The sequence below is a fragment of the Arvicanthis niloticus genome, chromosome 1, assembly GCF_011762505.2.
Source record: "Arvicanthis niloticus isolate mArvNil1 chromosome 1, mArvNil1.pat.X, whole genome shotgun sequence".
Taxonomy (NCBI): Eukaryota; Metazoa; Chordata; class Mammalia; order Rodentia; family Muridae; genus Arvicanthis; species Arvicanthis niloticus.
In genome coordinates, this window is record NC_047658.1 from 125,674,891 (window position 1) to 125,690,625 (window position 15,735).

General features: G+C 38.7%; 1 protein-coding gene across 3 annotated transcripts in view; it reads right to left on the reverse strand.

Annotated features, from left to right (window-relative positions):
- Nucleotides 1-15,735, reverse strand: part of Pcsk5 (proprotein convertase subtilisin/kexin type 5) — a 411,165-nt gene that overhangs the window by 227,110 nt on the left and 168,320 nt on the right. For all 3 annotated transcript variants that reach the window (XM_076918285.1, XM_034512925.2, XM_034512945.2), the window contains exon 8: nucleotides 3,319-3,531. In XM_076918285.1, coding sequence (XP_076774400.1) covers nucleotides 3,319-3,531 — 213 coding nt within the window. The remainder of the gene's footprint in view (nucleotides 1-3,318; nucleotides 3,532-15,735) is intronic.

Consider the following 15,735-nt stretch of genomic DNA (forward strand, 5'->3'; position numbering starts at 1 on the left):
TCCTGATCACAGTGGCTCTCTTTATGGGGCCGGTGAAACAGACCACAGGATTTTATGGATTGGAAAAATTAAGGTGCAACAAGAACCTCTGTGAAAAGAGAAATGACCATCTACCCTTCCAGGATGCAGAAAGCTGCACAGACCTACAGACAATGATGCTGGCCACTCACACAGTCACTTGCACACCAGGTTCTCACATGCCAACTGTCTCCTACTGTCTCATGGGCCTCTCTGAGGCTCATGGGTATCACCTCATTTTTACTATTGAAGAGGTCAAAGCAGAGTGGGTAGACCAGCACTAGGTGGTCAGTATGAAGTCAGACACTGAATTCACATAGCTCCGAAATGTCTTTTTCCAAAAGAATTGAAAGAGGAAGAAGGAAGGAGAAATGCAAAGCTAGAGGAGTCTTTAGCCTTTGTAGTGAGAAACTGATGCTCTTATGAAATTGTCTTTATTACAGAAACACAGTAATCTAGAATTAGGCCCCTGAGCTACACAAGATGTTATATCCCCTAACAATTAGCCAGTGTGCACTAGTGTGGTGAGACACCAATTAGCTCCACTAGGAAATGCCTGAGTTATTTCTTTTACATCTAGTCTGAAGACATCAGTATATAAGGAAAATAGTAAACTTCTAATTATTAATAAATGGAAATTTCCTTTTAGAAAAAGAGAAAGCACAAAATAGTCGCAAGGAAGAGTTAAATATATATCCAGCCTATAAAGGAAAAATGAAGTACATGATCCCACAGGAGGACGTGGACATTTGGCCATAGTATCCAGGTTCTGCCCCAAGCTCTTCAGAATGGTTTATCCTTCTCCATGGTTCTGTGCAGGGGGCCACAACAACTGTTGCACAATTACAAATACAATAGTTCCCAGGAAAAAAAATCTCTAGGGAATGACCCTTCTTGGCATGATTCAGAGGTCATTCAGGCTACATCATGTAATGCGTTCCATCAGGCATGAGGGGCACACTTCCTTTTGTTTTAATATTTTGTTTATTAGACTATATGCTTCTTTTAGAGAAGATATTTGTAAAACTCATCAATACCCTTCTTACAGCAATGGCACCACAAGGACAACAGGACTGGCCAGGTCAGAAGTTGCTTGGAAGCAAGTGTGAGCTTGCCACAGATTCTCAGACTCCAGAGCTAAAGAATGGGAATCTTATTCTATGTTTCTCAGGCATTTCATAATGCAGAAATGAGAAACAAAGGACACTGGTCATCACTGACTACAAGCTAGGTGACACACAGTTCTCTATTGAGAATCAGAGGAGGTATCTCTAGATGCTTATGGTTCTGTAAGGAAGTCAAGCTCTTGGTAAGAGGCATTAGTTTTTAATGAAACAAGCCAGATACTTCTAATCTTGTTTAACTCCACACTTTCTCTTTACATATTTGATTTTGTGTTTGTTGTTAGTTCATTGATAAATGAGAGAGGAGGTACTGAGAAGTGGGCTTGTATTTCAACTTCATTTTTTATTTTATGTGTATGGGTGTTTGCTTCAGTCTGTGTACCACGTGTGTGCTATGCCCACAGAGGCCAGAAGAGGGCATTGGATCTCCTGGGATTTGGGTGACAGATGGTTGTGAACTACTATGTGGATTTGGGAACCAAGCCCAGGTCCTCTGAAAGAACAATTGGTTTTCTTTACTGCTGAGCCATCTTTCCAGTCCCAGATTTGTGAATATTTACAGTCACTGGGAAGGAATTAAGAAAAAATTGGGGCATCTTTTAAATGTAACTTAAGCATGCACAAAAGAGTAGTTGGGAAATCAGACATAAAAATCTAATAATTAACAAGCATAAGCATAGATCAATAGATATAAATTAATTTCATACAAGAAGCAAATGCTCTGAACCTGAGATAATTTGGGCTATAAAATTTTCCTCCAGATTTTGGAATGCCTATACAGAATGAGCTATCTTGGGAATGAAAATTAGAATTCATTTATGCTTCATGTGTACATGCTGTACATACAGCCTGTCTTTAAATAATATTTTAAATAATTTTTATGCTTTAAACAGTCTCCATATGTGAAAATCATATAATTGTTAGATTTAGTGTTTTTGATTTGGGGTTGGCACAGTGATTTTGCAGTGTCTTCCCTACTGTTATGGAGAAATGAGATGCCTCTCCATGGTATGATCAGCTCCTGTATGTCTCCTCAAATATCAGGCAAAATAGATCAGCTTGGCACTAGAAAGGTGAATTTTGATATACTCTGCAAAACCATGGTCAGAAAAAGAGGAATGGCATTTGACATTTAGAGTTGGTAGCATAGTGGCAGGTGTCCACTGACACTGATAAGGGTAAGCACATCTTCTATTGACTTCTGTCTCCCTCAGTTATTTCAGCAATGGGTCCATAAACTACAAACTGTTAAACCTTCATATTATAAAAGAACAGTTTGATGTAGAAGATGGCTCAAGGCAACAAAACTCAAGTAGGCCAAAGAAGTAACCTGAATTCTGAATCCTTTTACTGTTTGCCTAAGACAGCAGGACATGGTGGAGAACAGGGGACCCAACTGCACTTCCATAATTCCGCATTCTGTAGACTATGTAGCCCTAGAAAAGCACTGTCGGTACAGGATTAGTATACATTGGATAAATACAGTCCCTTGGCATCAGCAAAGGATTGGTTTCAGATCTTGGAATGTTTAAGTCCTGGGTATAAAACACAATGGCATAGCATTTGCATATTTATCTGCATATCCTTCCTTAGACATTAACCCATGTTTAAACTGCTTTAATACACAAAATCACACAAGTGTTATGTATGCAGTTGTAATACTGTATTATTTGGTAAATAAGGACTATTAAAAAAATCTCTTCAAGGTAATTTCAACGTGTTGTGGTTGGCTAGTTAGATGTAGAGCCCATGGATACAGGCAAGCAAGTGTATATTGTAAGTATAATAATAAGTTTTCTTATAAACTTTTTTGTCCATAATAAATTAGCTATATGAAACACTAGAATCCAAAGTCAGTGATGGGGGCACTAACCTGAGAATCCCATGTTGCTTCTTATTTTTATTCTGCCACTACCAATGTAAATGTAGACGAATCATTTGTTCTTTATAAAACTGAAGCTTAGTCACAAATGAGGTTATACTGATGCTCAGATATCATGCCCCAGATAAGCATTTTCCAGGAATCAATTATAGACTGTTAATGTCCATAGTGACTAATTTGGTACCATTGGCTAATCCTAACTGCTGTTGCCATATTCTACTCAGACACATGTTCATGGATCACTTTATCTTTTAGCGTGAACATTAAAGTAATTGGCATGCAAAGGTTACATACTATTTTTTTATCATAGGATTCTCCACTGCTGTAGGTTGTGGCCAGTGTAGATGAACACTCTTCCAAGTACCAAGGTTTCTTTCCACTTTCGGCTGTACTGCTGATGGAGATGGTATAGATGCTGTTGGTATAACCATCACAAGAACAGTGGTCCTTGCTCCGTCCACCATTGCCAGATGCCCACACAAACACAGAGCCAAGGCCTCTCCGCCCCTGTTGACAGACAGAGAACATTAGAGAGATGAGAAGCCAGGACCCTGGGTTGCAGACGAAGAGAGGAGCAGAACCATTACAACAAAGTAGTTGCAGGATGAGAGCGATGGTATTTTAATGAAATGTTGGGCTTAAGCTGCCTTGAAGAGGGAAGGTAAGGGGAGATGCTTTAATAAATAAAATGGCTACAGAAGTATCAAGTACACCAATGTTATTCTAAGGATGATCAATGTTTACAAATGGAACATGATTCTAACTGGTTTATAGACTCAGGCTAAAGTTTTTCCACAAGCATGTGAGACCAACACAATCTCTGTCACCATGATGCAAATGGGGAACTGAAGGACCAAGATTTGGTGATGTCCTATAGCAATAAAACGTGTATAGAAGAAAGACAAATTTGAATACAAACCCAAGAGTTGAATGATATCGTATCAATTATAACAATATAATAACACTGTTTTAAGTTATCACAAGTACTGTGAAGGGAGGCTATTACATATTGTCATTTAATATCTGAGAATCAAGAAGTATAAAGCAGCCTCTGCTAACTCCTACTGTGTGTAAAAGTGGTAGTGCCACTTCTCACTTCTCATAAGCATTACACTTCTCATAATCAGAGCAATATGCTCAAAATGCCAAGAACAGAGTCATCCTTTACATCAAAACTGTAGCTTAAAATAGCGTCGAGAGAACCGTGAGGTCCTAAAGAATGTAGTTAACAGCAACAAAGGAGAACATTGATGAATGAAGGAGAGCAGATCTTTGCCTCTTCCGTAGCTAAATTCCTAAAAGGGGGAACAAAACAACAACAACAACAACAAAAAAGACTTTACAGCCAAAGGCACACTGAGATATCTATAGCCGACCTGTTATCTTCTGCGTAGCATGTGAGAAGAAAGCCACAGTGTTGAGGATGGCAGAGCTTTTCTTCAAGGCCATGAGCAGATGGAGAGACACTGTTAAGAGTTTGAGTTTAAAATGTCTCTGATGTGGTGTGAGCACTGTTCTTCAGCTGATAGCTCTATATGGGGAGGCTGTGGCTCCTGCTGGAGATGGGGTCTGGCTGACTGAAATAGGGCATACAAGGTGTGGCCTCTGTAGGCTACCACAGCCAAGATAACCTGGGCTGCCAGGATAACAATGGACAAAGCCAGTCTTCAATACTTTTCCTATAGAATGGGCTAAAACTTTCTGAAACCACCACCACCACCACCACCACCACCACCAAACCAAAAACCAAAAGCAAAACCAAAAACCAAAAACCGAAAAACAAAAGACAAAGCAATAGCCTATCTCACTTTAGGTTGTTTCTGTCAGTATTTTGTTTACTGCTTTGTAAAAGGAGCTAATTAAAAAGCCAAAGATAGTGATAACAAAACATTTGGACTAGCTATAATAAATTTTTCTTGATCTTGAATCCTTAGGGAACAGAATATTTAAAGCCCAATTATACCAAGGTGAACATATATTTCTTTTTAGTTTTTGAACTGTAAAAGTGCAATGTTGTCTACACAGAACAGGTCCCCTGACCCCGAGCGTCAGAGAACAGGAATGAGAGGAAGAGCCAGAGAAACCTAGTAGCTATCACTGATGAATAGCTGGGTCTGCTGGGCCACCCCTGACTTCCCATCACAACACTTAGCAAACCTAGAACATAGGAATAATAAAAACCTAGCAGAACGTAGAAATGATCTTTCCATCATCAACTAAGCCTCAGTCCATGCTTTGTCCAGCATTTGCAGGAGTTATGTCTGACCTTAATGTGAATAGTTAGACTCATATCTAGACCTTAGAGGAAGAAAATAGCCTGAAGAATGAAGAATGTTCCAGTTTTCATCAACATACTCCCTCTTTCAGATTCTGAGAGGCATCACCATGGGTCAGAGCATGGTCACACAATAACTTACCTGGACAGGTCAACAGAACGCACGGGAAGGCACGAGACCCACTTGGTTTAACCAATGCCACAATAGACAAGAGCATAGGAACCACAGAGCCATGAAAAAGCAAAGCAATGCCATAACAGTTACTCACCTAAACTGATGACTGTGTACCCAGGTATCAAACTTCATTAAAATAGTCTAAAATCATTAAGATATTTAATAAGAAAATATTCAGAAAGGACTGTAGTGTTTATAAGGTGCTATAAATACAGCATGCACATAAATAAAGGGTGTCCTGGTTGAGAAAGTAAAAGCATGTGTGTGTGTCCAGAAGTCACATGCATGAGGCTGTTGCACAAGAACAGTGTAACAGAAGCTATTCCGTTTGGTAGGATTAAGGGCATACTTTCTTCTTCAAATAAAGTTTGTATGACCATGTATTAGTCTATCAACATACAAGCACAACAATTGCTTCGTTAAGAGGGAAACACAACTCCGATGATTTTTTTTTAAATGATGTGTGTCTATGAATGTATATCACATGTGTAGGAGTGTCCACAGAGGCCAGATGAAGGCATTAGATCTCTTAGAGATGGAGCTGTAGGTGGTTGGGAGCTGCCTCACATGGGTTTGGGGATCTGAACTCAGCTTCTTTTGGGGAGCAGGAAATGTTCTTAACTGCTAAGTTATCCCTCTATTCCTTCTAATTGTTTGTTTGTTTGCTTGTTTTGAGACAAGGTCTTAGTATATGTGCTAATATTAGCCACAAAATCATACACTTTCTGCTTGATCTCCCAAGTGCTGTGATTACAGGTATGAATGTGGTGTGTGTATGTTTTATTTTTGTTTGTTTTGTTTCTTTTGTTTTTTGTTTGTTTTTTAGGTTTTTCAATGCCAGGGCCTTATGTATGTGAGGCATGCTCATCACTGAGGTACAATCTCATTCCTTTGTGTCAACTCTTAAGGGACTTTTTTTTGTGGTCTTTTGATCAATAAGTGTTGTACCCATAGACAGCCTGCTGTGTGTTGTACCCATAGACAGTCTACTGTATTTCTAGAACAACAGAGGCCAAAATGTTAGAAAATTTCTCAAGCAGGAAGCACTACAGATGGTACAAGGCACAATCCGAGCCTATGATTTCGTCACCATGGTACAGACAAAGTGCATCTGAGAAATGCTCACTAATGCTCAGACATATGACAAGAACCAGCACAGGAGCCTCCCCTCTACAATAGCCTTCTGATCAAATAGGACTGGACTGAGATGATTTCACCATTTTGTAGGTAAGCCTTCTGTGTCTTCCCTGAAGCTTGGAATTGGGATCTAGAAGCAGTCTAACTCCTATTTGCTCCAGACTCAGGGCTGAGATAGGACTGGCAAGCAAGGGTGGCACACCTCATTCTAAGCATTGCTAACAAGAGGATATAGTTTTTTTTGTTTCCAAATCTTTCAAGAAACCTTGACCATAATGTGGTTGCCTCAGAAGTATGAACACTACCCAGTCTATCATTGCAAGATCCACAGATGAGTTCAGCATAGAGGAGCCATGACACTATTTAAGGTATTGTTTAGGAATTCATAGAGGCAAAAAGGGCCATGGATTGCTGCTGTCCTGAAAATGTCTCTTCCAGAAGTGATATCCTTGAATCAAATAGTCAATTGGTGGGATTTGTGTTTTATAAGTGAGCATAGATAAATAAATGACCAGGTAAGGTAGCATATACTTTTTAATCTAACCCAAGGGAAGCAGAGGCAGGTATATTTATCTGTGTGTTCTAAACCAACCTGGATTACATAGTAAGTTCTAGAGTATCCAGGGCTACATAGAGAGACCCACTCTGTCTTACAAATAAACAAAAACTAATAAGCATAGAAAGCCCATGTTTACTTATTCAAAGTCTGGACATGGGGAAAGAGGAGTTAGTAAGATTAGCACAGAGGGATAGTAGGACTTAGGAGGGTCCTGTCACCCAAGGCTGCCCCTGCAGACCGTCCTCCTATTCTTATACCCATTTCCTTCTGGTCTATACTATGCACTAAAACTTTCCAGAAGTTAATGAACCCCCATTCCAGAAGTTAATGAAACCCGTAGACTGAAGCTATAGATTAGTGTTTGAGAGTTCAAGGGTTGAGGGGGGTCTGTCTGGTGTATCTGAAGGGTGATCCAGCGTGGTAAATAAAGGCCAATGTAGACCTTTATATGTCATAGAACTAAATTGTATGTCCCCCAAATGTCATTAAGGTTTTATAAGGTCTTCAGTGTGAAGCCTAAACAGACAGAACTAGTGTTCTCATAAAGAGGGAAAGAGACATCAACAAGCTCTTTCAGAATGTGGCACAGAAGACAGGCCCTGTGAGGAAGCTGGCTATCTGCAAGCTGAGACTAATACTGATCTGATTTCCTGGGTCTGGAGTTATAGTTTTCCAGAGTCTAAAATTAACTGGCAGAAATATAGTTCTACTGCTTGAGCCTCCCGGCCACTGCCATTTAAGGCAGCCAGAGCTGAAGCATACAAGCAGAGAGAAGGCAGAGTGCATCGGAAAGCTACAAGGATGCACCATTCTTCCCCTCATTCTCTTCATAGGGCAACTGACCCCTATGCCTGTGTGTAGGGTTTATGATCAAAGTCCTAGAAATAAACACCAAATTTGTGGGCCGACAATGCCATAAGCATGTCTGCCAAACATCTCTGGGGTTAATCTAAAACAATTAGCAATTCACAAGCATGTTTACTACTGAGGCACAGGGGGTTTGCATTAGTGTGAAATATCCCCAAACCAAAACATATGTGTTAAAAGAAATAAGTCTGGTTATTTTTCTAAAACTTCAGAGTAATTTAAGGAGGAAACCTTAGAGCAGGGTGCAAAAAGAAGGGAAAGGGGATGGAGGATTAAAACAAAACAAAAAAATGCTTTGAGACGTATTTTTCCTGAAGGTTAAGTGGTAATGTCATTTTTTAGCTTGGTTAAGTATTATGATTGCAATTCAGTTATTTAAATGTGAGAAACAAAACAAGCCTTCAGTTGAACTGCATGCCAAGTTAAGAAGCCAGGAAACTTAAGGCAAAATACATTGTGAAATCCATGCAGGGTGCATTCAGCTAAACCCTAAACAGCCTTTTTTTTTTTTTTTTTCTGTATGTCTAAATGAGCATGCGTGTTTATTACATATACACTAAAAAGTCAATTTATATAACCCTATAAGCATTGTTACTACAGGATAAGAAGGAGCTGATTTTTCTTGTGGCCAATTTATATCGAATTACTAATTAAATCCTACTCCTCAGGATGGGTTTTGAGAACCTTCTAGGCTCTGTCAAGTTTGGTCAGAACTGTGTATATGTGTATGGAGACTGAGGAGGCACATTAAAACTACTGGAGAATTAGGAACTTTCTTTCATTTGTCTGTGAGCAGTTGAGTGCATACTTTATCAAAGCTTCCTGTGGGCCTCTCTTTTCCCTATGTGCAGTTCCCTCCCTTCTGTGAGCCAGGAATACAGTGTTCTCTGTTGCCTTTTGTTTATACAATGGTTATTTGAGTCTTTGTGTTCTATGATACAGGATTTCAAGGGTAAAACACAGAGACTAGGGAGGGACATGGACACTGGCAATGAATGACTTGGTAGCTGAGAAGTGGAGCAACAGTTATTTTATCTCAAATCCATTCAGACTAGCAGCTCTGAAATCCACTTCCTTCCTACACAGATCAGGGGTTCTTTAATGAAATAGTTCTGGTCTGGACATATAGGACAAAAGCAAACTAGTAAACAAACAATACATCAAAAGCTGAAGTCAAAATGTTTAAGAATTATTGCATAATCTCAAATATATTGCTTAGTTAAGCAATTTTAATAATTTTGGGTTCATTATCATCTAACAATGAATGAATAATAATAACTAAGAAAGTTTCCAGAAACGAATCAAAGGTGGCAAACACATAGCCAGAGTAGATGTCCACACTGCCCAGTGCTTTGGTGACTAACCTTGGGGAAGGCCCTGAAAGAAGGACACTGGGAGTAAAGTCACCAAAAACAAGCAGGAAGGCATGTTTCAGCTGAGAGTTTATTAAAACCTGTGATTTATTCTTTCTTCTGTTCACTGTGTGCAGAGTAGCAACTTAAAATATTTGAAACTGACGTAAATGAGAAATAAAGTTCTCCCCAAACCCAGGGACTCATGGGACATTTATAAAGAAGAGGTTTGGCTCTGAGGGTTAGAAGTCTGGGAGTTGCTTGAGGCTTTTTGAGAACAATGCTATGCCAAGGTGCTTGGCTTTCATGCTACAGAATCAACTCCTAGAAAATGGTCATATAAGACTCTATTTTATAATACCCGCCACTTGTGGCATATTTCATTTCAAGAACATATGGTCTCTGTTGATGTTGCTTCTACTCTTGGAATAATGGAAAATAGAAGTGCTACTTTCATATGTTTTAAACTAAATGTCATTAGTTTGAGTTTATTTGGTGATTAAATGGCAGCAAAAGATCACTAATCCTCTTGTTCAAATCTCGAGTCAAATATATCAAGATTAAAAATACTAACTAATGACTAAGAACAGTTCCCTAAAGATGCCTCTCAACAACTCATCAACAAACAGGCGTCCTGCACCATCTTCTCAGCCCAGCTCCCTCTAGCTCCAAGTCCCACATTTTAAGTATCTTTTTCATGTGTTTGCTGAGAGGATTGCTTGCATGGCCCCAGTTGAGCCTGACTCAGCAAAGGTAATCTATGGTCTGGTCTTATTTGATCCCATCCCACACCATCAAAGGATGCTGACTAGGAACAACACATGGAATTGCAATTGTTTTCCACTTCCCTTGTGGAAAAAAAATGCACTGAGTGCTCAAGAAAGAAGGGGTATGTGAGCGAGCACTACTGGTCCTCAGCTCTGGATTCCTGTGAGCTACAAGCTCTAACTCACACCCTTCAACCCACCCATCTCGACTATCCCTGCTCTCAGCTCTGAACTGGCTTCTCTGCATTCTGCTTTTCTGTGCATACTACTAGACTACTAATGCAAGTATTTAAAGCCACTTCTTATGTTCTTTGACTTTTTAATAAAACATTGAAAAATTAGATGCAGTTATTAGCAACCGTATTAATTTTATACAACCATACACAAATAAAAATGAATTTTATATGCTCACTGAGCATACCCAATGCAGTCGGCTTAGTTTTTAAAGGCTTAGAGAGCCCAATAAGGATTATGGAGTCAGGTGCTGGTCATTGCAACAAGCATTTCTACTACAAGTGAATTTTATTTTTATGGTTAAATATATTTTAAGCTGAGTGGCAGATATTTAAACACCCTGTATAACCAGCCAATACTTAATACCTTTTCACAACATTGTTTGAGTGCTAGTCCATGGGCTGGCAGTATGGAATTCAAGGGACAAGAGGGGACTTGAGTTCCACATTTAAAGGTGATATTTGGAGACAGTGAGCTACCTGGTCAAAGGCCAGAATAAAGGATAGTTAAAAGCCCCAGAAATGTGGGGCCCTCCACTCTCCAGTTCCCAGAAAACTGGTCCTTTTGTGTTCAGTGTATTAACAGAACTATTTAAAAAGAATTGCTTACCTATAATATCCAACAGAATGTAAGTGCATTGATTCTTAATAGAATTAGCCAATCATGGTGACATAAACCTATAATCCCAGCATTTAGAAGGCTGAGGCAGAAGATGTACTATGAGATAGAAACTAGCTTGGACTACATAGTGAGTCTGAGGTCAGCCTGGAATACTTACTCATCAAAAACTTGTCTCAGTAACAAGAAGAACAATCTCAAACAAACCAACAAAATCATAACAATAATAATAGCTTAGAGAATCAACCCTATTTTCAATGTTTTTATTTATTTATATTTTTTAAAGATGGTTCGGTAACCTTGGGGGTTATAGATGTATGCTTCATTTGACACATCAAAGACATGTATGTACAGAGGTGTGATTCTTGGCTTCTGTAACTTTGGATTTCTTTTCCTTTGCTTATTTTTATGGTATAACTTAAAGAAAAGAATTAGTTTCTTTCTTTCAAGAAAAAATGGCAGTAGAATATCTGAAGAAACAAAACTTGGGGGTTGAAACCAGAAATAAATATGTTCTTAAACAAAATTTTTTGTTTTTTAACGTTCAGATATTCTGTCTATCCAAATACTTGAAATACTAGACTTTTGGACCTTAATAATGTGCTATTAATAGTACCTAGAGGTGAAGACACATAAGAGACAGTCTGGAGGCAGGCATGCTGAACCATGGCTTCCTCATCGTGATCTCCACTGATACTCAATGTGTAAGAAATTATATCACAGTGTGGATTAAATGCTCCTTAACAACCGTGGATTAAGCTAATTTGAAAAGAAAACACAACCTTTCTCTTTCTGTTTTATGCCTTGGCCAAATCAAGAATTCCACAGTCCCAACTGCTGGCATCCACACCTCCTGATTTCTCAGACTTCATCTTCCTCACACGACTACATTAGTCTCATCAAGAAACAAGTTATCTCAAAAAAGCTGAAAACAGGATTTTTAGTGGGAGAAGGAAAATTTAAAAAGTCATATTTCACCTGCTGTAAACCTTGCACAATGTGGGAAAACGACTCCTGGCATTACATTAATATGTACATAGTTCATTTTATGCATCAATTAAAAACAAATTGAAGCCCTTCAGACTGCCATTCTTTAAGCCTTGTGTAAGCTTCTTTTCAATGGTGCAAGGATTGCTAACGGTGGTTGGAAGGAGAGTCATACAGGTAGAGTTCACTCTCAATTCCTTATTTGGGGAAGCTAAGATTATACTATGCACATGTCCTACATTCCCAGGCATTATTCCAAGCATCAGTTAACAGCAGCTGAGCTGTTCTGTCCAATTAGTCATTCCAGCCTTCCCAAAGGCCTCTGTCACACCTGCCAACTCTACCTCTTGTACCATCTTAGCAAAGCCAAAGCCACAATCAGACTTTCAGAGGAGTTAGGTTCGTGGAGGCAAGAGGGATAGTCATAATGTTAAGTACTGATTTTGAGGGGCTGGTGAGATGCCTCAGGAGTTAAAAGTATGTACTGCTCTTTTAGAGCACCTGAGTTCAAATCCTAACACCCATGTCTGGTGGCTCACGATTGCCTGTAACTCTAGCTCCTGGGGGATCCAAGGGATCTAATGGCTCTGCCTTTCTTGGGCACTTGAACAAACAAACATACATACATACATACACATAAATACTTAAAAATAAAAATAAATCTTTTAAAAGTACACATTTGAAACTGTCCTGAAATGTGTTTAAATTTATATTGAGGTGTAAAATTTAAAAAATTTCTTTCATAGAGAATAAAAACATTTATTATCAACAAGGGCATGAAAAGGATTTATTATAAATGTTTGAAAGGCACTTACAAAGAACAGAGATGTTCCAGAGATAATAACAGCTCATCCTAGTTGAAGTTAGCTCTACATTATGAAGTTCTTGCTGGGAATTATTGCAACTGCTGGCTCAACTCTTTAAAAAAGCAATAAGCAAGTCATCCCCCTTTATAATCCCCAGTGGGGCTTGGATGATGTCACTGCTTTCAACTACAGGGAGCAACAGCTTTGACCTTACCTAGGGTATCTTATTGGGTTTCTGAAATAAGGAGAATCAACTCACAGCAATTTCTATCCACAAATACAATCTTGTCTTGAGTAAAAAAGAAACTATTTGTATTAGACTCATTTTAATATATGATTACATGGTGAATTTGCTGTGATTCTTAAAAATGAATCCTATGCCACCCTTCCTTTGAAGAGAAGAGCAGTTGCCAGACCGAGCACTTCATCTATCAGATGCCATGTCACTGGGACTTTGTAATTGCTCCAATGGAGAGAACAGGAAGGGAAGTGAAGTGCTGGCAACTTAGCAATGTGTCTTTCCTCAAACTGACAAAAGCCTCTACTTGCAATAAAGCCTTGGAGCTCCTACAAAGTTGGCAAAGACAGAGAACCAACACAGTGAAGACTAGGATGTTGCTCAATATACCCTGCATGATAACTCCTCCAGAGACTCAAGGATATGGTTCTTTGTCACTTCCTGTGACCACGTTTGGGATGCACATGCATACATGCACCATATGATATTCAACAGGAGCTGATATTACACAGTGAGAGAACACAGGCTTCCCACAGACATCTGATATCTTATGTGTCTTAGTGGCCAGCCACATTGTCTAACTGCCAAGATTCAGTTTACACATCCACGCACTGTGCACTACTAGGAAGCCACAATCATGACAGAATTTTAAAACAAAACTTGAGAATTACATTAGATTGTATGCATTATATAATGAGGAATGTAGGCATACTATGTGCACTACAAATTCTATGACCCAAGTCATCCATACTTCTCAGCAACAGGAGAACATCAGCCTAGTTCAATTTATCTTCATTACACAGAGGTTTGTATTTTCTGCTGATGTCATACTATACTAAAGGAAATGTACCCACGTGTTCTCCCCAACAGCATTCACAACCTTACATTTGGAACCATAGAAACTACTGCTTAGAATGAACCTCAAGTTCACTGAGTCCAGAATCTGTATGCTTTTGAATCTTCCAGAAGCACAGTAGGACAACTTTTGAGACATTAACTAGCTTCTCAGTTAGCCCAGCAGTCACACTAAATGAATCAAGCAAACCAAAAGGACTCCCATTGATATGTGGCTAATCCAGGGGTAGTGGATTCTAATATAGCACATGATGCTTCATTTCCACTGTCAACTTGACAGATTTATAGCCACCATAGAGCACACATCTGTATAGGTCTACAATGGTATTTCCAGAAAGATTTACCAAGGCAAGAAGGTCCACTGTGAATACTGGTGAAACCGTCCAGTGCCCTGGGTCTTTTGATGGAGAAATGGTGGGAAGCTGAGCGCCAGCATTTGTCTCTTTCAGTTACTGAAACATGAATTCAATGCACCTCACTGCTTCTGACTCCTGAGCCAAGGCTGTCCTATCCTCAAACCATAAGCCAAAATAAACCTTTTTCAAGTTCTTATCATTGAAATGAGGAAAGAGATTAACAAGAAGAATTAGGATATGCTTGACAATTGATTTAATTACATAAATACTAACACTTCTTTAAAAATGTAAACAAGGCAGCAATGAATATTTGCAAATTTTAAACAGATAAGGTTACCTTAGATTTGTGCTTTTTTCCCCCCTTAAAAATGTATAGATAGAATACATTAATCAAAATTTGATACTCATGCCTCAGGCAATACTATGATAATTATAGAATTTAAAACCACATGTGTATTTATGAAACACACTTTTGTTTTACAAATGGATGACATTAAGTTAACTACACTTGAGAAGTCACTTCTTAGTTTTTATAAATTACACACAGAGTTCCATTCAAGTATAGTTAAATCCTCAGGCAAAATTTAAATAATGGGCCCAGTTATAGTAAATTTTCATTAAGTCACACCAAATTGAAATATGCTCCTTTGTCAGTCTTTGTCCTTCCATATATATTTTTCATAGCTTTACAACATTCAACAACTAATGTAGCAGCAATCTGTCATTTATTAAAGTATAGACTGTTATCAATCCTACTACAGCTGGGTGTATATATATTAAAAAATCTACCCCCCCAGTGGAATCAGTTAATTTTATTATGATAACCATTGCTGCTTTTATTATATAAGGACATTAAGCTTCTTTGCTCTCCATTTGCTAGACACATGCTTTTAATTTAAGGGCTTCAAAAATGTGCATGTGTGACTTTTGCATCTTCAATTGACAACACGTGGTTGTGGAAGACTTTGTGCTTTTGTCAAATATTCTATATATCTACTCTACTTGAGAATGTGTTAATTTTCTGAGAAGAAGAAACAGTAATTAAAGAACTGGACCCCTGGACACCACAGTGTGAAGATGAAACTAGTGTTTGTTTCAACAGGAGGGTAACAACCAATGGTGTTGAATCTCCTCACTCTCATCCCCTGTCCTTGACATCAGCTCTGTTCTGAATTTGTTGAATGTTTTAATGACCTTTGCAAACCAACCAAGCAAACCAAAACCCACCAAGAAAGCTGCCCTGGACTTGAAAATTTACTTGCAGATAAAGTGACAGATAAAACTTGTTACTTAAAAATATTATTTATTACTTTTCATTTCACCTGTGTGTATGTGTGTGTGCATGTACATGCATGTGGGCACACATAGAAGCTAGAGGAGGGTACTGAATTCGCCAGAGCTTGAATTACAGTTAGTTGTGAGTCACTGTTTCCTGACAGGGATGCTGGAACTTGAACTCTGGTCCTGTGGAAGTGCTTTTAATAC